At 36.8% G+C, this 22,339-nt stretch overlaps 1 protein-coding gene across 1 annotated transcript in view; it reads left to right on the top strand.

Moving 5' to 3' along the window:
• Nucleotides 1–13,386, top strand: part of hs6st1b (heparan sulfate 6-O-sulfotransferase 1b) — a 68,572-nt gene extending 55,186 nt beyond the window's left edge. Inside the window, exon 2 of the mRNA XM_067377840.1 lies at nucleotides 11,174–13,386. Within this exon, the coding sequence (XP_067233941.1) occupies nucleotides 11,174–11,876 (703 nt within the window). The 3' untranslated portion in view covers nucleotides 11,877–13,386. The remainder of the gene's footprint in view (nucleotides 1–11,173) is intronic.
• The last annotated feature ends 8,953 nt before the right edge of the window (nucleotides 13,387–22,339 follow it).

Below are 22,339 nucleotides of genomic sequence, written 5' to 3'. Positions count from 1 at the left end.
ATAGCAACCTAATTAGAAGGCCAATAGGATGTAGGCAGGGGTTGGTTAGAGACACCAAAGACAGGAGCTCAAAAACAGTTCAGCTGGGAAGATTAGAATGAGACTGCAGAAAGAACGCTTCAGCTGGGGTGATTTGAGAAGAGAGAGAGAGAGGGTCTGTCTTTACCTGTCAGCATCAGAACCTTTAACCATATTTAGAAATGCTTTCTTATTATTTCATAGTATTATAAAATAATGTTTTTGTCTCTTGAAACTCTTTTTGTATTTTTTCCTTTTATTTATAATTTTTACTTATCAACCCATACTTATTTTACTTTTATTAATATGATATTTGTCTTTATATTTTACTTTTTTCATTTTGTAAGTGTTTTATCAATATAATATTTGTCTTTAAAGGAATAGTTCACTTAAGAATTAAAATTTCTTGATAATTTACTCACCCCCCATGTCATCCAAGATGTTTGTCTTTCTTTCTTCTGTTGAAAAGAAATTAAGGTTTTTGAGGAAAACATTCCAGGATTTTTCTCCATATAGTGGACTTCAGCAGGGACCAATGGGTTGAAGGTTCAAATTGCAGTTTCAATGCAGCTTCAAATGACTCTACATGATCCCAGACGAGGAATAAGGGTCTTATGTAGCGAAACAATTGATCATTTTCTTTAAAAAATTAAAAAATTATACACTCTTTTTTTTAACCACAAATGCTTGTCTTGCACTAGCTCTGCGATGCGCCACACATTACATAATCATGTTGGAAAGGTCATGCGTGATGTAGGCGGAAGTACCAATCAAGTATTTACAAAGCGAACGTGCAAAGACTAAGTAAAACAACGATGTTGGATGATTTTGAAGTTGGAGGAGAAAATGAGTTTTTCGCCCTACTGCGATACCTCTGCCTACATTACTTTCCAAGGTGATTACTTTATGCATGGCGCATCGCAGAGCTAGTGCAAGGCGAGCATTTGTAGTTATAAAGTATACAATTTTTATTTTTTATAAAAAATGACCCGTTTCACTAGACAAGACCCTTATTCCTCGACTGGGATCCTTTAGAGCCCTTTGAAGCTGCACTGAAACTGCAATTTAGACCTTCAGCCCATTGAACCCTGTTGAAGTCCACTATATGGAAAAAAATCCTAGAATGTTTTCCTCAAAAAAACATAATTTTTATGAAATACATCAACATCTTGGATGACATGGGGGTGAGTAAATTATCAGGGAATACATTTTTGTTATTATTTATATTTTATGTCACATTTTTAAAGACATTTTGTCTGCACAAATTGAACTTGATGTATCATGCAATAAAAGCACGCTCAAGCTGAAAGTGAGAGGGATTATTTCAGAGAAATGGTCTAGAACAAAGGTCTTGTGTCTTTCACTTCCAAGCCTCTCTGTCTCTCACTCTCTCTTTCTGTAAGATCTCTTTGTCTGTCTGGTAAGACTAGTGGTCTAAACATGCCTGGGGTTAAACACATTCCGTTCTCATCTTCCAGAGATACTCACTGTTTAAACTGTAACCTTGTTAACCCAGGAATCCAACACTAAAACAGACACCTTTGTTCTAAAAAAAAAAATACTGAAAAAAAAGAAATAAGATTAGTTTGTTAAACATAACATGAAAATAATTGAATTTTAGTCTGGACTGTATATATTAAATACCCAGGATCAAAGACATTGTGTTTCCATCTTATTCCAAGCAGTTCTATAGGAATCGTGGGTTGTGTTGGAATGGGTTATGTTGGAATTGCAACAGAATTGGAATTGTGTGTCCGTGAGAAGTCAGTGAAGGTGAAACGGAGGGATCTCTCCCTCAGGCTGTTAGGGGGTCTCTTCGCTATAAACATTGCTCACATTCCTGCTTCTAATTGGATCAGAACCATAGAAGTTCCTGGTGGAGAGCTCTTTTATTGTGCTTTTAGAGTCTTACGTGGGTGCTGGTCTTTCTCACACGCTACTATTTTGTTTTTTTTTCAAGGGCATATCTGATTTTGGTCTCAGAAATTATTTGATGTAATTCTGTTGTTTTAAATAAAAACCTAATAAAATGTTATTCACAAAAATATAAATATTACATTTATTACATAATAATAATATTAATTTATTAATTATTATATATCATCATTAGTAGTAGTAATAGTGGTAGGAGTAGTAATCATCGTTGTATTAGTATGTTGCATATAAAAAATGTAACATTTATATATTTTTATTGGCCACCTGCTTTCTTAAAGGGGTCCTTGATTATGATTTCACTTTTTTAATTTTAGTTAGTGTGTAATGTTGCTGTTAGAGCATAAACAACATCTGCAAAGTTACGACGCTCAAAGTTTAATGCAAAGGGAGATATTTTCTTTTACAGAAATTGCTTTTTAAGAACTACAATAAACGGCTGGAAGGGACTACAATGAGCTTCTTCCTAGGTTGGTGACATCACTAACCACAACATTTACATAAACCCTGCCCCTGAGAACACGCAACAAATTGGGTGCGGCCATGTTGGGCTGCTTTAGAAGAAGAGGAAGAGTCGTTGCAGTAGAGTGTTGTTGCCATACTGTCATTTTTACACCGGACTGCTTCACAAACGAGGGTCAATTCAATGCTGGATTTGCACAAAAGATTAACATGACGGCACATGCTAGTCGATGAGTTGAATCAACTCCACAGCAACTACATACATTTATCCACTAACCATTCAGAAACATCTAAAGGCCCCGATATACTTCAAACAAAGTTCTTTTTCGTTCTTCGTTTAGGGCTAAAACAAAGTTCGAAATGCGTGAGCTGCGATATACGAACATCTGACGCCGCCCACACTGATGAGAGCCACGGTTAGATGAATATGTAAATATGTGCTGTACACATTCTCAGTAATGAAATAAACACAACAAAAATAAGAAAACAGCAAGCATTTTTATAGAAAGCATAAGAAAAGCGTCTGATCATAACAACATGGGTATGTTAGCACAAGCTCTGCAAATTAGCACTCCAGTCACGTTTATTTATATAGCACTTTATTCAATACATTGCTTAAAATCATGCAGTTTTACAGTATCAAACATGAAAAACTGTCATTTTATCAAACGCACAACTTCATTTTGTACTATAAAGCAGCTATCCAGTGTGTTCATGTTTTCACCTGCGGAGATCTTACCTCAACAAACTCAAACATGAGTCGAACAGAAGGCAGAAGGCGGAGCCTCGGCGAACTCCTCCTATTACGTTATCGTCACTGACCAATGGTAGTAAGAAGGTGTTTTGCAGCTGGAGCAAACTTTTCCTGAAAGTTCGCTTTGGCAAGCCATTTTGAACTTCCAAAACGAACTTCATTTGGCCTGATTTTGTTCGAAATGACATCACATCAATACGTTCTTTGATTTCGTTTGAAGTATATCGGGGCCTTAAAAGTTGTAACTTCTTCCTGAGTCTTTCCATCAGTGTCTGACACCAGTTTGAACAATGTAAGGCTGAATACCGTTACTGACAATCGACATTTTGGCTGCGTGAGATTCTCCAGCTTTGTTGTTGTTGAGCAACCAAAGTGTGAACTGTTAAAGCTCCGCCCTCTTCTTGAAAGGGGGCGTGGAGCAGCAGCTCATTTGCATTTAAAGGGACACACAAAAACAGCATGTTTTTGCTCACACCTAAATAGGGGCAAATTTGACAAGCTATAATAAATGAGCTGTGGGGTATTTTGAGCTGAAACTTCACAGGCACATTCTGGGGACACCAGAGACATCTTGTAAAAGGGGCATTATAGGTCCCCTTTAAAGACTGGCAGGCTTTTTTATTGTATTGTTTTGTTTTCCTTTGCTTTTTGGTTCTACTTTTGTTTTTGTTATCACTCAAAAATTGTCATTGAAAACTTGGAAAAAAAGCATTTCTTTACCATTCCCATAGCACATCAGTGAGGAGTAAATATTCAGGGTCGGAGGTTAAAGGCCAGGTCATCCTAGATTCTCTCAGGAGGGCATCATATTATGAGAAGGATTTATGAAATCCTGCATTATTCCCTCTCTAGTCTCCCGTCTTGCCTTAGTCCCTCCTGAATCTTCAGTCATACATAAACATGAAGAACTGCATGCAACAATAAACTCTAGCTTTATTAAAGCCTCTGCTCCATCTTTATCAGCTGTGTCGCTGCTGTCTGTCTCTCCACCCAGAACTCTCTTTTTTTATCTAGAGTTCAACTGCAATGTTCAGTATGTTTTCCTTAATACATGGCTTTTTAAATTACTCTGCATATGTTTGGTCAAAACTGAGCATGTGATGCTCATTTTGGAGTGTGAGAAAACAGATGTTCCTGCTCCTTATTTCAGATGAAATCATAGCTCTGCTTCCACACTGCTCAAATAATCTTCAGACCACTAATGCCCCATGATACCAGTCACAATTCACATCATGACAGCTTTTTAATGACACCCAAGAGGTCAGGCAGGGTTCCTTCAGTGTGTTGGTTTAGTGCTTGATCTGTCCTTGCACATTTGGCAGATCTTAAAACTGCCAGGAGACTTTCCGCCTGCTAGCATCTCAACATGTAATTTATCACCTGCTCTGAAGAGGAACACCTGTGCGGGTTTAAGATAGCTGCTTTACGAGACCCCAGGTAGAACCTGCAGGGGGTCGACACATCCTTACTGACTTATTTACCACATTTCCAAGACGTTCTCCATTTTATGTGTCGTTCCTCTTGCAGTTCCTCATTTATTTGTGGCATTCATCATCCTTTTTCTCCTTTCTTCCTCTCTCATGCACACACCGCCATCTTTATCTGTGTCTCTTCCTCCCACATCCCAAGACGAAAGAATCGCCGCTCTCTTGTTAGTCACGCTCCCTCAGCTGTTACAGCTAGCGTGCGACAGCGAGTGCCAGGAATAAGGTGGAATTTACATTCATCCTGGTAAAAGCAGTTGTTGTGCCTTTGATGGTCAGAGAAATCTAGCTGAAATCCACCACCCTACCCGTAATTTAACAGTTTTGATGCTGTTAAGGGTGAAATTTCCACCTACTGCTCACCTCTGAGCTCCAGGCAGATTTCAAAACTTAGGGAGATCTTCTTTCCTTCTCTGGTTATACACAAACAAGATGGGAACCAGAAGTAAGATATATTCACAGATCAGAGTGAAAATAGCTTGTTTTCTTGTTTCGAAGGATTGTGTAAAGCATCATTTATCAGATGTCTGGCTTTTCATGGAATTTGATTATATTTTAAATGTGTAAAACGTAGTGTTATGTGAAATGAATGTGAAATTCTACCGACTTCATTGCATATTTTAGCCTGCTTAATGTTAGCATGAGCGTTGCATTATGTGCACTACTGTTCAGAAGTCTTGTGTTTGTAAGTTTTTTTTTTAAGAAATTAATACTTTTTTTTTTTTTTTAAGCTAGATAGATTGATCAAAAGTGACTGAAGTTTTTTATATTGTTACAAAAAAATTCTAAATGCCCTTTTGAACTTTCTATTCATCAAAGAATCCTGAAAAAAGTAGCATGGTTTCCACAAAAATATTAAGCAGCATAACTGTTTTGAACATTGATCACTGAATAATTTTAGAAGCCAGAATGGAGCAATGGCTGAAAATTCTCACTCCCATATAATTTATGTGTATTAGTAAAATAAATACTCAATGTAGTAACCCAGAATTCACTTTTTATGCATCAAGATTTATATATATATATATGAATTACTTTGCTATTTAAAAAAAGTACAATTTTATGGTTATAGTTAAAGGTTTCGTTCAACATTCGGAACAGAAATTAATATATTGTTGATGAAATCCGATGGCTCAGTGAGGCCTCTATTGAGAGCAAAGCCATTGAAACTCTCAAGATCCATAAAGGTACTAAAAACATATTTGAAACAGTTCATGTGAGTTCAGTGGTTCTTAATATTATAAAGCGACAAGAATGCTTTTTGTGCGCCAAAAAAAAAACAAAAAAAAAAACTTTTCAACCTTATCTATATGGGCCGATTTCAAAACACTGCTTCATTAAGCTTCTGAGCTTTATGAATCTTTTGTTTCAAATTAGTGATTCGGATCTCCTATCAAATGGCTAAACTGCTGAAATCACGTGATTTTGGCACTCCGATCCACGGATCCGATTCGTAAAGCTCTGAAGCAGTGTTGTGAAATCGGCTCATCACTATTGTTGAAAACTCGTTTTTTTTGTTTTTTTGCCACACAAAAAGTATTCTTGTTGCTTTATAATATTAAGATAGAACCACCGAACTCGCATGAACTGTTTCAAATATGTTTTTAGTACCTTTATGGATCTTGAGAGTTTCAGTGGCTTTGCTCTCAATGGAGGCCTCACTGAGCCATTGGATGTCATCAACTATATCTTAATTTGTGTTCTGAAGATGAACGAAGGTCTTACGGGTGTAGAACGACATGAGGGTGAGTAATAAATGACATTATTTTCATTTTTGGGTGAACTAACCCTTTAAGTTGTTGTCCTAAACCGTTTCTTAACAGTTGTGATGGTCTCAGCGGATCATGTGGAGGTTTCCCACAGAGGAACAGAGAGGATGATGGTTCTGGAAAGCAATTTTGTTTCTCAATGTGAAACAACAAGGCCCACCAACCCCTGAAGAACATGTCAGTAGAATTGCATCATCTGTGAAAGGTGTAATCATATAACTACTCCTATGGTGGGCCAGTTCAAAACGAACTGTGTTGTGGAGCCTTGCATCAAAATTTGAAGGATCAAATGCTTGTAATCTTAAAAATAACCATCCTGGTGTCATTGATATGTCAGTGTGTAATCATCCTTGTGTGGTCAAAAAAAGAGGTAATGTTCAGTTGTGTGTGAGACAGAGTTTTGTGTGAACACAAGTGTCCACACTGAATTGTCATTGCTTTTCTTTGTCCAATTCTTTCTCAGCTCTTACAGAGAAATGGATTTTCAAGTGGACCATCTCCAGGATGACAGACTAGAGTCATTTTGCACAGTCTGGTGCTTTTTGCTGACAAAAAAATAAGAAACTTCCATTTCCCAGTCTGCACTCAGAAGCAGCGAACAAAGAGACCGCACACACACAGATGAAATTAAACCAGTTTAAAATGCATCGTGTCATCTTGAGATGGTTTTCAGAGGTACTAGCATGTTAAATCGGTAGAGGTTGGAGGCTCTGGCGAGGTGAGGGAACCCTGTGGCAAGAGTCAGCGTAGGTACTGCATCAATAATGCAGCAATGCTTCACTTCTCTAGTTTAAATGCACCATTGGGAGGGAGCACTGGGAGTGAAACATCCTAAGAAGCCAACACATAGAGATGAATGGCTTTCTGGGTGTGTATGTGGAAGAACAAAAACCTCTTGGCCCCAACAAACATCATCAGGGTTAACACACTGATCCAAACCAACGACTAGAAGTCTCTATTTTTTGCCACTTCCGCTGTGTGTGTGTCTGAAAGAGGAAAAAGTGCCCCCACAGCTGTTTTGTGTCGGGTCTGTCAGAATGGGTGACTGGTCTTTGTGCAGTCATCATATATTTGAGAGGCTGATTTGCATGTGGAGTCGTGTCAGACGGAGGGTTGTGACGGCTCCACTGTGAGCTGTCAGCCCGAGGAGGAGTCTTCCAGCATGCTCTGTCTTCAGCTCTGACCTTGGACTCCAGACTCTCCAGCAGGCTGTTCATTCCGTCTCTCTCAAGAGCCACGTTTCCTTTCCCATGTCTCAGTGGGAGAGAGCAGGGTTGTAACCTCAATAATGGGATTTTTAATGAAGGCTTGGATTGTTTTAATGTTTTTGTTAAGTGTGTTTGATTGAACAGTGATGGAAAGCGTGGATTGAGATGATTTTTGGAATGAACCACCTCAGACTTTAGTAAATCACGTTGTTATCAGATTAGTAAATCACGGATCTTCAACTATCACACTTTAGGGAGTGGTTTCATTCTCGGTACCGGGTTTTTGTTACTGTAGTTGACAAGTTGACTCTAGTTTAGGTATGGGTCACAATAGTCCCATTGTAATTTGCTTCGTATACATGAAAATGTATTCAAGTTTATCTAGTTTTTCAAAGGTTATGTTTTGTATTTCATTTAAAGAATTTTTGATTTAGTTTTTCTTTATAACACTGCATCCCTAAACAGTGTTTTTCTGAGCTGCCATGTCAAGTTGCAAGAAACATTGTTTGAAAGAAAGAAAACTCATCCAATCAAGGTCGGATCTGTAATTTTACAGGATCTTAGGATTAGTCAGCTAGTCATTTAGGCAACCCACCAGTCAGTTTAACACATTCATACTCTTGCTGACATTGAGGTTTTGTAGTACAAGAGGATTAAACAAATACTTAAAACAACAGCCACCAGATTACTACACTTCCTGTTGACTTTGCCAGAGCAGCCTTGCACACAAGCACACACATGCCGAAATCCACCCGAGCTGGCCTCAGCTTGGTCTTAATTCAATTATGAAACACTTTTATAAAAGAGACTTGTGTTCAATAGCTTAATTTATGAGTCTGCACACTGCAACAGTCCAAGCTTCATAGTATGACCCTCGGTTACTTTGTGAGGTGCCCCAAGTCTCAGTGCTGGATCCATTCTCATTAATAATGTGGCTGTTTCACTGTGTGTTATTAGTATTGACTGGCCTTGCACAGAGCAGGCAGCCAGTTATTGGCTGGGATTTGGATCTGCCGTGTGTGTTGATGGGGCCCAGAGTTTAATCGCTGTGGAAACATGAGAGTTATTAAAACAGGAAGCCTTGGCACTGCAGCGGGATCTCGGATGTCTCTCAGGCTCGCTAATGATTATAAGCATGCTGCTTTGTCACCAAATAGTGAGAAAGAAAGGGAATGAGCAAAAAAGAGATTTGAAGATCCTGAAAATACATAGAGTCAAACAAATGATTCTACTGATTTAGGAGAAAAGAGAAAAAGATCAACAAAAGTCTGAAGAAGTCAGACAGTCCTTTTTAACAAGGATCTTGCATGTTTGTGTCTACTTGCTTTGACAGGGAAGGTATTGAAGTGTGCAGAACCATTCTATGCTTTATGTTAGGGCCGGGTTAATACATGCACACTGCCACCATGTGCTCAGTAAGGGCACTGCATGCACAGTCTAAGAGCATTTGAGTGCACAGTGTTGGCTGGATTGCTGCCTCTTGGCCAGAGGCAAGATGATTGCTCAGTATATCTCAGCACCCAGTGATACCTTTAAGTGCCATTTGGGTCACCAGCAATGAATTTCAGCATTGCCCTCTGTTCTTGTCTAATCAGAGATTTCATGCTGTTTCCGAATGTGTAACCAGCTCTCGGGCACTTTGGGTGGAATCCGTTACCTTGGCACATTTGGTCACAGGGGTGTGAAGAGGTAATGTAGGGTGAAGCACAGCTGGAGTGGGTGGTGACAGGGGGGTGTTGAATCAGTAACTGAGAGCTAAATCTCTCCGTCGTCAGTTTGGTTGAGATTAATCTGTTGAAAACCACCTGCGAGGTTGTTGGCAGTGCTTGGTCTTCCACCCACTCCACAAATCCTTTGCATGGTTCCGCCGAAACTTGTTTTTCCCTGTGGCCTGTGTCCCTGTAGCATTCTTAGAGTGGCAGAACGCTCTGGTAAAATATTTTTGGATGTTTTTCAGGAAAGGTCCCTATAGTGTGCTTGTAAGCAGTGTAAGAACTCCGGTCTTTTCTTGAGGTGGTTTCATCACCATCGTTATCTGACTGTTCTAACTTCAAAACGGCCTTTCACTAAAAGACTCTACGCCATGCCTGTTTTTGCACTTAGTTCAGCTCCATATAATGATGGTTAAAGATGTTTGCAGATGTATGGGTATAAGGATTTTTTAATCTTTTGTTGAATAGGGAGTGTGCATGGGCATACATGATTTTGTAGTGTGTATGGAGAAAGTTTCAGTGATAACATAAAACAATCAATGAATATGTGTTTTGAATCAATTCATTAACATTCACTGAAATGAATTGAAACTTACCAGCTCTGCCATTTTGCTACTTACATTTATTTATTTAGTAGGCACAAAATAGTAATCTGTAAAGCTTGTATTATAATATTACGATGATTTATATAATTATATTGAATTTTAAATTACATACTTGTTTTAATACATAATGCCACACCACATATATTGTAAATATGCCATATATCGTCATCCACAAGTTTCCTTGATAACGTTCAGACCAGTAATGTTCCTAGTCCTTTTTTTTTTTCATCTACAGTGATGATTCAAGGTCCATCAATCACAAGAGAATCTAAGCAGGCAGGATGTAAAGTGGTGGGAAAGGATTTAGACATTGGTGCCCCAGGGCATGCTGGGAAGACTCTGAGCAAAGGCATTTATTGAGTCATGGTTTACACCTGTTACATCCTGTCTTCTAAAACAAAGTATTAATTGTAGGATAAATATAATACGGCAGAATACAGGTTGCATTGTGTGATCATTTTCTTTTGTTCTTCTGTGCATGTTTTTGTTGATGATATTAGCATATTCTTGTAGCTTAAACAGTAAAGCATGGCACTAGCAATGTCAAGGTCATTCAGTTCCAAGGGAATGCATATAAAATCAAGTTTTTAATGTTGTTTATATGTGTTTTTGGTGTTTTTAATATGCTTTAAGACAAACCATGTACAAATTCATAAGTCGACACCATTGCTAAGTATTTTCTGTTTAAAACTGCAGTGATCTAAAGACATTTAAAAAAACGCGGTTTAAAATTGCTGGTGTTTGTGACGTCACAAACTACTACTGATATTTAGAAGGCAGACACAGATGGAAAACGGAAACATGGTTTGTGTAACATTAGCAACACATTATTAGCAGCTTTTTGATAGCAAAAAGCTAATCATATTATTATCGTTATGTGTCCGACGTTGTCAAAAGCGACACCATTGTGCAGTGTTTTCCTCAGTAAGTTGACCGAGTGGATCTCTGAGCTGGCGTGAGTGACTGGAGGCGGGGCTAATTAGCATATTCATAGATCCACGTATACTAAATGAAGCAAGGGTGTAGAGTCACATTCAAGCTATTTTAAGGCATAAAGAAATATTTTTCACAGGATTTTTTTTTTAAATATGGCATTTTACTGATCAAAGATGAGTATGAAATGATTGACTACTACAGGGGGGGGACATTTTAAATATAAATATAATCATAAACTTGTATATTATTGGTTTGATTTGTGACTAATGGAGTTCTCGTCCTGTTTTCTGCAGGAAGTTCTACTACATCACTCTACTGAGGGACCCTGTTTCCCGCTATCTTAGTGAATGGAGGCACGTCCAGCGCGGGGCCACGTGGAAGACGTCCCTGCACATGTGCGACGGACGGACCCCTACACCCGAAGAGTTGCCGCCCTGCTACGAGGGCACAGACTGGTCAGGGTGCACTTTGCAGCAGTTCATGGACTGCCCCTACAACCTAGCCAATAACCGCCAAGTGCGCATGCTGGCCGACCTTAGCCTGGTGGGCTGCTACAACCTCTCAACGGTCCCCGAGAAGAGGCGCTCACAGCTCCTACTCGAATCGGCCAAGAAAAACCTTCGAGACATGGCTTTCTATGGCCTGACGGAGTTCCAGCGGAAGACGCAGTACTTGTTCGAGCGCACCTTCCACCTTAAGTTCATCCGGCCGTTCATGCAGTACAACAGCACGCGGGCGGCTGGCGTGGACCTGGATAACGACACGATACAGCGCATCGAGGAGCTCAATGATCTGGATATGAAGCTGTATGACTACGCCAAAGACCTGTTTCAGCAGCGCTACCAGTATAAGCACATGTTGGACCGGCGGGAGCAGAGACTACTGAGAGGACAGGCGTCTTTCCACAGCCCGTTCCGAGAGGATGGAGTCGGGGGAGAGGGTGTGGCACGTCTGCCAACCGAGGACTACATGAACCACATCATTAATGGATGGTAACCGCCCACCCCTCTCCAGAGAGACAGAAAAAGAGACACAGTAACGAGGAGAGGGGGAATAAACGGACCCGAGTGTAATACCCGTTCCCAGGCTGGAGAGTTCAATGTTCCATTCTTTGGTCAGGAATACAGGAACAGAAAACGTTCTAGAAATGTTTCTTGGAGCATTTCGCTTAGTGCAGCATCTCAAAGGCCTTTTTTAAACAAAAGTTCTGGCATAACATTAATATTAAATTATCAATTTTTTTTGTTTGTGCCACAAACCATTTTTTCTTGACCTCAGTGCTGCAGTGTTTCAGAGAAAGAGTGACTGAAATGAACGCATAGGTATTTCAATACCTGGTTCACATGAATATCTAAAAATCTATTGATTGTTAAAAGATTGTTTGTTTTTTATATACATAAATATAAAATATGTGTAAATCTTAGATTGCCTTTTTTTTTTAAACTTGGTGTGAAATGGATGGAGCCAGTCAAGAGGTGGAGAATTACTAACAGGTGTTGTGAGTGAGTATGATTTTATAGATCTTAATATATATAACACAGAAGAGTCCCTTTTTCCATGAGTGTTTTATCATTTTTCCCCCATTTTGAGTGTTGAACAGATTCCCATAAGCCCTTGAGATTGTGTTGAAAAGCCATTCCTGACAGTCAGATGTATCCAACTGCAGTTCAGTCATTTCTGATACCTAAAAAAACAATTACGCCATCATGCACTGTTTTGTTTTTTTGTTTAAGCATGTGCTAATTTATACAGTATGCACTGTATGCGTGTTTTTTTCACATTTGCTGTGATCCTTTTACCCATAATCCAGTGCAGTATGCCCACATTTTGCATTGTGAATCACACACTTTAAATGAACCAAGTGAACCTTTTCCAATCAGGATTCACATCATCACTTGCCCTTGTTAATTGTTGAGTTCACGCACATGTAAAACATGTTAATTGAACTTGCACTGAACGTGTTGAGGCTTGACATCCCTCACAGATAGTTTTCGTTTGGCTCTGTGTCTTCGGAAACTCCTTAACTCCCATCTTCGCACTTCCTTCCAGCTGAAACTCAAAATAAATAGACTGCTATTGAAGATCCATGTAAAAATGCTAATGGAAAAAGAGTGAAGAAATGGATCTTATGTTCTGTCTGTATGTATCAATCAGGATATGGAGAACAATCCTGATTGGTGAAACCAAGAGATTGGTGAGGAAAATGTGACCATTGCTTTGAGTGTGTGTATGCATAGTGTACAAGTGTGTATATATATATATTGTGTGTGTGTGTGTGTGTGTGTGTGTGTGTGTGTGTGTGTGTGTGTGTGTGTGTGTGTGTGTGTGTGTGTGTGTGTGTGTGTGTGTGTGTGTGTGTGAGAGAGAGAGAGAGAGAGAGAGAGCAAGCTAATTTGAGGTGTCTTGAGTTTGCGAGTTTGTTTTCCAATATGATCATTACTGTGAGTATTTCTGTTATTCATGACACCTGGATCTTTAAAGGTACCAATAAAAAAGATATTTCCCATTTTTAATGACACTGTCGTGTTGAGTCCTTTTATACTTTAATGTCGTGGTCTTTTTTCTTTTCTCTAAAGAGCACAGTAGCTTTAAAGGACAGAAATCAACCTAATATGCTGATTTGCTGTAAACGAAACATTTTTCAACATTGAAAACAGTTGTGCTTTTTTTATTTTTTTGTATAGCATTTTTTTTTTTTTGGAATGTTTAAAATAAATAGACTGTATACTATGTTTTTTTCATATACGAATCACCTTATAATCAATGCAAAGTCTAAATAAAATGTTGAGAATAAACTCATTAAATTACGAGAAAAAAGCCGTTAAATTACGAGAAAAAAGTTGTTAAATTATGAGAACAAATTCATAATTTAACGAATTTGTTCTCGTAATTTAACGACTTTTTTCTCATAATTTAATCAATTTATTCTCAACATTTTATCTCAACCTTTTTCTCGTAATTTAACGACATTTTCCTCATAATTTCACGAATTTGTTCTAGTAATTTAACGACTTTTTTCTCATAATTTAATGAGTCTATTCTCAACATTTTATCTCGACCTTTTTCTCGTAATTTAACGTCATTTTCCTCATAATTTAACGAATTTGTTCTAGTAATTTAACGACTTTTTTCTCGTAATTTAATGACTTTATTCTCAACATTTTATCGAGTTTTTCTCGTAATTTAACGAGTTTATTCTCAACATTTTATCTTGACCTTTTTCTCGTAATTTAACGACATTTTTCTCATAATTTCACAAATTTGTTCTAGTAATTTAACGACTTTTTTCTCATAATTTAATGTTTATTCTCAACATTTTATCCCGACCTTTTTCTCGTAATTTAACGACATTTTCCTCATAATTTAACGAATATGTTCTAGTAATTTAACAACTTTTTTCTCGTAATTTAATGACTTTATTCTCAACATTTTATCTCGAGTTTTTCTCGTAATTTAACGAGTTTATTCTCAACATTTTATCTTGACCTTTTTCTCGTAATTTAACGACATTTTTCTCATAATTTAATGAATTTGTTCTAGTAATTTAATGACTTTTTTTCTCATAATTTAATGACTTTATTCTCAACATTTTATCTCAACTTTTTTCTCGTAATTTAACAAGTTTATTCAACATTTTATTTAGACTTTTTTCTCGAAATTTAACAAGTTTTTTCTCGAAATTTAACAACTTTAATCTCGAGATGGTTTTATTTTTTTATTATTGCTTGGCCCTAATCCTCTTTCGTATGTCTTTGTGTGGATAACAATGTGCTCTTATGTACAGTAGCAAAACATTTTAATTCTGAAATATTACTAATTCTGGAATATTAACATTATATCCTTTTAATGACATTCAGTTTACAACCTGAATGCTCTTCAATGTTTCCCTTAAAACACTTTAATCTCAGGAAACCCAACAACTCTGTGTGAAAGTGTTGGAACAGTCACAGGTTTCCGCTCAGTGTCTTAAAAACAAACGTGTTTCTGTTTGAGTTAATCAGCAGCTCTCCCAAGTGTTAATTATCTTTTGAAGGGTGTGTGTGTCTGTGTCAACCATGTTATGACTTGCACATTTCCTGTGGAAGACAATTTTGTCACTTTTTGCCTGACTCAACAGATTTCAGAGACACCCTCAAGAGAAATTCAAGCAAGAGTCATGAAAAATTAATTTTCATTAAAGAGTTAGTTCACTCAAAAAATAGAATTCTGTCATTAATTACTCACTCTCATATCATTTCACACCCATAAGACCTTTGTTCATCTTCCAAACAAAAAATAAGATAATTTTTGATAAAATCCGATGGCTCAGTGAGGCCTGCATTGACAGCAAGATAATTAACACTTTCAGATGCCCAGAAAGCTACTAAAGATGTATTTAAAACAGTTCATGTAACTACAGTGTTTCAACCATATTATTATGAAGCGACGAGAATACTTTTTGTGCGCCAAAAAAACAAAATAATGACTTTATTCAACAATATCTAGTGATGGGCGATTTCAAACCACTGCTTCATGAAACTTTATGAATCTTTTGTTTCGAATCAGTGGTTCGGAACGTGTATCAAACTGCCAAAGTCACGTGAACCATTGAATTTTTGAAACTCTTATGATGTAACGAAGCCTCGTTTACTGAAATCACGTGACTTTCACGCTCTGAAACACTGATTTGAAACAAAAGATTCGTAAAGCTTCATGAAGCTGTGTTTTGATTGTTGTATAAAGTCGCTATTTTGTTTTTTTGGCGCACAAAAAGTATTCTTATCGCTTCATAACATTAAGGTTGAACCACTGTAGTCACATGAACTGTTTTAAATATGACTTTAGTAGCTTTCTGGGCATTGAAAGTGTTATCTTGCTGTCAATGGAGCCATCAGATTATATCAAAAATATCTTAATTTGTGTTCGGAAGATGAATGAAGGTCTTACGGTTGTGGAACGGCATGAGGGTGAGTAATTAATAACAGAATCGTCAGTCATGTTACAATATCTATTTGTTTTTAAGTTTGAGAATATGAATACCACTCATTTCTTTGTCTCTCCAAGCGAAATTTCTTATTAGATCCAACCAGGCCAAAATCACTTCAATGAGCTCTTTTTTTCCTCTGGGGCCGAACCAGTCACAGTTTCTCTTCCCCTGAGGGTGGAGCTGAAATCCTCATCAGTTCCTCTGAGAGCTTCCTCTCTCACCTCTGCACTGAGATGCTGATGACACTGCACTGCTGTTACCACAGTGATCCAGCCCAGCAGATGCTCAGGGACGGCCACTTACCTCACTGTTGTTTATATTGTTCTTTGTGTGACCGGTGGGATTGGCTTTTGTGCCGTGTGGGAAACAAAAGACCAACATGGACAACTTGTTCTGATTGCTGCTGTCACAGTTTCATCACTTCTTTCTTGCATAAGTCCATTAAAGGGCAGGCAGTATAGTGGACTAAGTGAAAGGCAAAATGTTAGTACAATATAACAAATAAAGTAATTAAGAATTTAGAATAGTAGTATACAATCTTATCTTTTAAAAGGATATATCATTATATTATTGCAGGTATGTGTTGGGTCTCCACTTGATGCCCAATATAAAATTGCCAAATCTTGACACAAAACTACTGTATGATCTCAGGAATGGATATTATAAAAATGACAGTGACAGTGGTAGCGCATATGTTTATCAGGTAAAGGAATTATTTGTGTATTTCAGTATATGTAGGTAAATGTCTGACATGTTTTTGTGTCACATGATTGATGTCTCTAATAAAGCACCTCCTTCATTATACAGTTTGAAGATGTTTTTGTTTTGACTAACAATAGAGTATCTGCTTATTTACTCAGAGCTTCCTCATTTGTTACATTATTAATCATACACTATTGTTAGAAATACAGCATGGATGTAATATATTTGTCTTCACATACTTCGTTTCATTTTTTTAATATTTATTTTTACTTAAAATGGTTTAAAATTGAATGTTGTACATTTAACATGTCAGGTAATGACAATGCTGAATATATGAAATTCAAAAGTTTAGGGTAAGTAAGACTTTTTTAATGGAAATTAGGCCTACTTTTATTCAGCAAGGCTGTATTAAATTGATCAAAAGTGACAGTAAAGACTTAAAATTTTATATATATATATATATATATATATATATATATATATATATATATATATATATATATATATATATATATAAAATATACTATTTCAAATAAATGCAATTCTTTTGAACATCATCATAAAAATCCTTAAGAATAGTCTCCACAAAAATAAGCAGCACAACTGTTTTCATTGATAAGAAATGTTTCTTGAGCCACAAATCAGCATATTAGAATGATTTCTGAAGGATCATGTGACACTGAAGACTGGAGTAATGAAAATAAATGAAAATAGCTTTACCAACCTATATTTAAATAAGAAAGCTATTTTAAATTGTAATAATATTTAATAATCTTACTGTTTAAAGGGTTAGTTCACCCAAAAATGAAAATTCTGTCATTTATTACTCACCCTCATGTCGTTCTACACCTGTAAGACCTTTGTTCATCTTCAGAACACAAATTAAGATATTGTTGATGAAATCTGATGGCTCAGTGAGGTCTCTATTGAGAGCAATGCCATTGTAAATCTCAAGATCCATAAAGGTATAATAAAAACATATTTAAAACAGTTCATGTGAGTTCAGTGGTTCTATTATAAAGCAACGAGAATACTTTTTGTGCGCTAAAAAAACCCTAAATAATGTCCATCTTGTGATGGACGATTTCAAAACACTGCTTCAGAGCTTTATGAATCGAATCAGCGGATGCGAGCGCCAAAGTCACGTGATTTCAGCAGTTTAGCTGTTTGATAGGAGATCCGAATCATTGATTCGATTCGTAAAGCTCTGAAGCAGTGTTTTGAAATCGGCCATCACGAGATATTGTTGAAAAGTCGTTTTTTTTTTTTGCTGCACAAAAAGTATTCTCGTCGCTTTATAATATTAAGACAGAACCACTGAACTCACATGAACTGTTTCAAATATGTTTTTACTACCTTTATGGATCTCGAGGTGGCTTTGCTCTCAATGGAGGCCTCACTGAGCCATCGGATTTCATCAACAATATCTTAATTTGTGTTCCGAAGATGAACGAAGGTCTTAGGGGTGTAGAGCGACATGGGGATGAGTAATAAATGACATTATTTTCATTTTTGGGTGAACTAACCCTTTAACTGTCATTTTTATGTTTTATCAATAATGCAGCCTTGGTGAGCATAAGATACTTCTTACTGAAACCAAACTTTTAAACGCAAAATGTGCTTTATTTATTTATTTATTTTTTTAATAAGCACTTTTTTATATATAAAAGAGCAAAAGACGAAAATACATTCACAGTGGAAGGAATATAGCAGCAGTATGTATATTTAGCCCCTTAAATCATATTTGCCTTGTTTTCCTCGTCAGAAGTGTGCCAGTGGCGTCCCACAAAAGATTGAATTTCCTTCTCCTATTTTGTTTTAGCTTCAAAACTCCTTAAGAACAAAAGAGCTTATTACTTCTCCATTCAACACAACCGACCAAACAACCGGTTCTGCATGTTCTGCACACCTACCGATGTAATCAAGTCAGGGGAAACTTAGGCCTGCTAAAGCTGTTCGTTCAGAATCACGTGTCCGCACTGTTACATTACATACCATCAGACCCACCATCAGTTATGAATTTAATTTCAAAAGCTGTGCTCTTTATGGACACTAGAGAGCACTAGAGGACAAATAATGGCATTGAGTCTCATGGCATGTTTGGTTTTGCGGTAATTTGTTTTATTGTTAGACTTTTATCTGAATGTTTGTGAAGGTACACATCTGTATTTGTCAGGAGTCTGTGTATATATTTGTGTTGTGTAAGACATGGACAGCATCATAATTCCAGAGTATTCGACAAAGAACTTACTTAATAAAGTGTTCTTTATGTCTGCAGGTGTGTAGAATGAATACTTTCCATTTGTTTCCATACTAAATCCACCATCTTGGCATTGTCTATTGATCCGGATATTCTTTGATCTATAACAACAACCACCAAAAACAAGTACACTTAAACTATGAGCAACAACTTTTTTGGTAGGCTACCTCATGATAAACCGATATTTTTTTTTTTCTTATTATTATTATTATTATTATTATTATTATTTTCTTTCGATTCTGATGCCTTCTAGCTCCCATAGTCACATGGCAGAATATCGCTGGAAGCAATAGGTCAATATCAAAACTAAAACTCTTAATTATCTGATATTCTTTTTGCATAGGCCTACTGTGACTGTGTGTTAAGTACACTTATGCGTATGCAGGAAGTCTGTATGGGTTTGTGTGGTGTAAAAACGAAGACTTTCACTTTCTGGTATTGAAGTAAATTTAGCCTACTTAGCCACAAAACTAATTTACATCGCACAAGTTCAATATGGTAACTTCCTGCTCATGTGAAGACAATGAACTATGATTGTTTGTGTTGAACGTCCATAAGATGGCGCTGTATGTTCAGTTTTGCCACATGCCAGTACATAAACATGGGAAACGGGTTAAGGGCTACCAAAACAGACAAAATAAAATTACTTTTCACAATTAAAATTTATATTTTCTTTTAACAAGTTCTTGACTGACACTGTCTCCTTGGTTACCAAGTACACATAAGCTACATTTGATAAAACCTAATAGAAATGAAAGCTTTAGAACTTAATTTGACCTTAAAAAAAAAAAATGAAATCTTTCAAAAAAAAAAGAAAAGAAAAAAAAAAATCAACCCTGGGACATAAAAGTGTCCAAAGTTTAAAAGAAAAACATGAATTTGAGTTTAGTGTCAAATGGCACTTTCAATCTTAAATACTTTTTATTTGCTTTTAGGTTTCATGTGCCAAAAAAACTTCTATTTAAAATCAAAAGGCATTTATTGAGGTATGATGAAATTAAATTAGTCATTTATTACTCACCCTCATGTCGTTCTAAACTTGTAAGACCTTCTTTCATCTTCGGAACACAAATTAAGATATTTTTGATATTGTTTGGCCTTCGATAGACCAACACAATTAAAACTTTCAAGACCCAGAAAGTAGTAAAGACATTGTTAAAATAGTCCATGTGACTACAGTGGTTCAGCCTTAATATTATGATAATCCACAAGAATACTTTCTGCGCGCAAAAAAACATAGTAAACACAGTGCAGCGCTTCTGGGTTCGAGAAATTGTTGAATAAAGTTGTTATTCTTTTTTTTACTACCTTTCTGGGCCTTGAAAGTGGTACTTGTGTTGCAGTCTATCTGAGGCCAGAAAGCTCACAGATTTCATCAAAAATATCTTAATTTGTGTTCTGAAGATTAACAAAGTTCTTACAGTTTTGGACAACATAAGGGTGAGTAATTAATGACTTTGGGGATGAAATGCACTAAAATGAATAAACATTTATTCAAACAGCTTTTAGTTCTGATTAAGAGAACAATCCTGGTAATAAACAGATTAACAATCAGAATTCTTCAGTGTGCAGTGTGAATATCATATTTCAGTGTCTAAATGTCTTCACACTTGTACACGCAGACTGATTTCACTGACCTCATCTCCAAGCAGGAGATGGAGTCTTCCAGCCAGAATGACTGGGTTACTTCCAAGACTTGTAACACGCACTTCTGGAATCTTTCCTGTGCTTTATGACAGGGACATGTTTTCCTCGCTATACAGAAGGCTTTTGTTGATTTAACCACTTGAGGGCTTTTTTTCCCCTGCACCTCTTCTGGCAGGTTCTAGATTTCTTTGTCTGTATACAAATATATATATATATATATACAAAAACATAATTTGAGTTTTTGAATCACCTTATTGGGTGTACATCAGCAGGATGCAGTATTTGGGGTAACTAATGAAAAGCAGCGACAACTAACCTAAAGTTGATTTTAAATTCATTTTCTGTCATTTATTACTCACCCTCATGTCGTTCCACACCCGTAAGACCTTCGCTCATCTTTGGAACACAAGATAAGATATTTTTGATGAAATCCGAGAAGTTTTTAATCTCCCATAGAAAGCAATGTAATAACCATCATTCAACGTCCAGAAAAGTTTGCACAAAAACAGAACAAAAAATATGACTTTATTTAACAATATCTTTTCTCATCTGTCTTTCTGCCGAGCTGTTCACGTCCAGCGCTTCCAGGTTCTACATCAGAATGCTGGCTTCATTTGAGTTTCGAAGATGAACAAAGGTCTTACGGGTTTGGAAGTGGGGTGAAGCGTGTATCAAACTGCCAAAGTCACGCCCCCCAGTGGTGAACCATTGAAATTTCGAAACACTTATGACATAACGAAGCCTTGTTTACTGAAATCATGTGACTTTGGCAGTTTGATACACGCTCCAAACTGCTGATTCGAAACAAAAGATTAGTAAAGCTTTGAAGCTTCATGAAGCAGTGTTTTGAAATCACCCATCACTATTGTTGAATAAAGAATAACGTTTTTTTGGCACACAAAAAGTATTCTCATCGCTTCATAACATTACGGTTGAACCACTGTAGTCACATGAACTGTTTTAGATGTTTTTAATAGCTTTCTGGGCATTGAAAGTGTTAATTATCTTGCTGGTAATGGAGGCCTCACTGAACCATCGGATTTAATCAAAAATATCTTAATTTGTGTTCCAAAGATGAACGAAGGAATGTTCAATAAAATACCTCACCTGTTGAATAATAAAAATGCCATCTGTGCATTGCTTTACAACATTTAAAATCCCTCAGTTCTCGCCATCACCGATAAGCAAAGCCAATGTTGATTCTTGTTTTATTACGAGCTCTAGCAGACACTCTTCTGTTCTGTGTTTAAAAAAAGCCCTTTAACTACATTTAAAATTAGTAGCATCACCCTCATTGTTAATTTGGCATTTATAATCATTAAATTATATAATTGGAGTTATATTTTTATTTATTAAAAAACATTGCCCCTTAAATAACCTGTTATTAGCTACTGTAATGTGGCAAAGCTGAAGATTTAATGGATAATCAGCATAACTGTGCATTTTCACAAAGGTGAATAAATACCCGATCCACTGCAAAAATCAAGGACACTGCTCCTACAACAAATGAATGCCATTACTGTACATCTGCAATTGCATGTTGATCTCAAAGCTAATTCACAAATGAGCCTACAGGACTCGAAATTTTAGCTTGAGAGCTGGTGAAAGAGAACGGACATGTATCTGATACATGTATCTTCCCTCAATGGCTCCACTATCTGTGGTGTTTCTGTTTGTAAACCTGCTGGGCTAATGACTCCTGCCGAAGCTAATGAAGAGTAAATCACGGGAAGATTCATCAGCGCTGATTGTGCTTATCAAACACTATTGGATTAATGTGGTCCATTCAGCTGCCCATGTCTGCAATCTGCAGTCCCACTTATTCAAGAGGAATTTTAAGCTTAAAGCCACATATAACAGAAACTGTGATAATGCTTTCATTTT

Source organism: Chanodichthys erythropterus, chromosome 23, assembly GCF_024489055.1.
Source record: "Chanodichthys erythropterus isolate Z2021 chromosome 23, ASM2448905v1, whole genome shotgun sequence".
NCBI classification, from domain to species: Eukaryota; Metazoa; Chordata; class Actinopteri; order Cypriniformes; family Xenocyprididae; genus Chanodichthys; species Chanodichthys erythropterus.
Note: the sequence above shows the minus strand (reverse complement) of the source record. Positions and strands in the feature narration are given on the sequence as shown.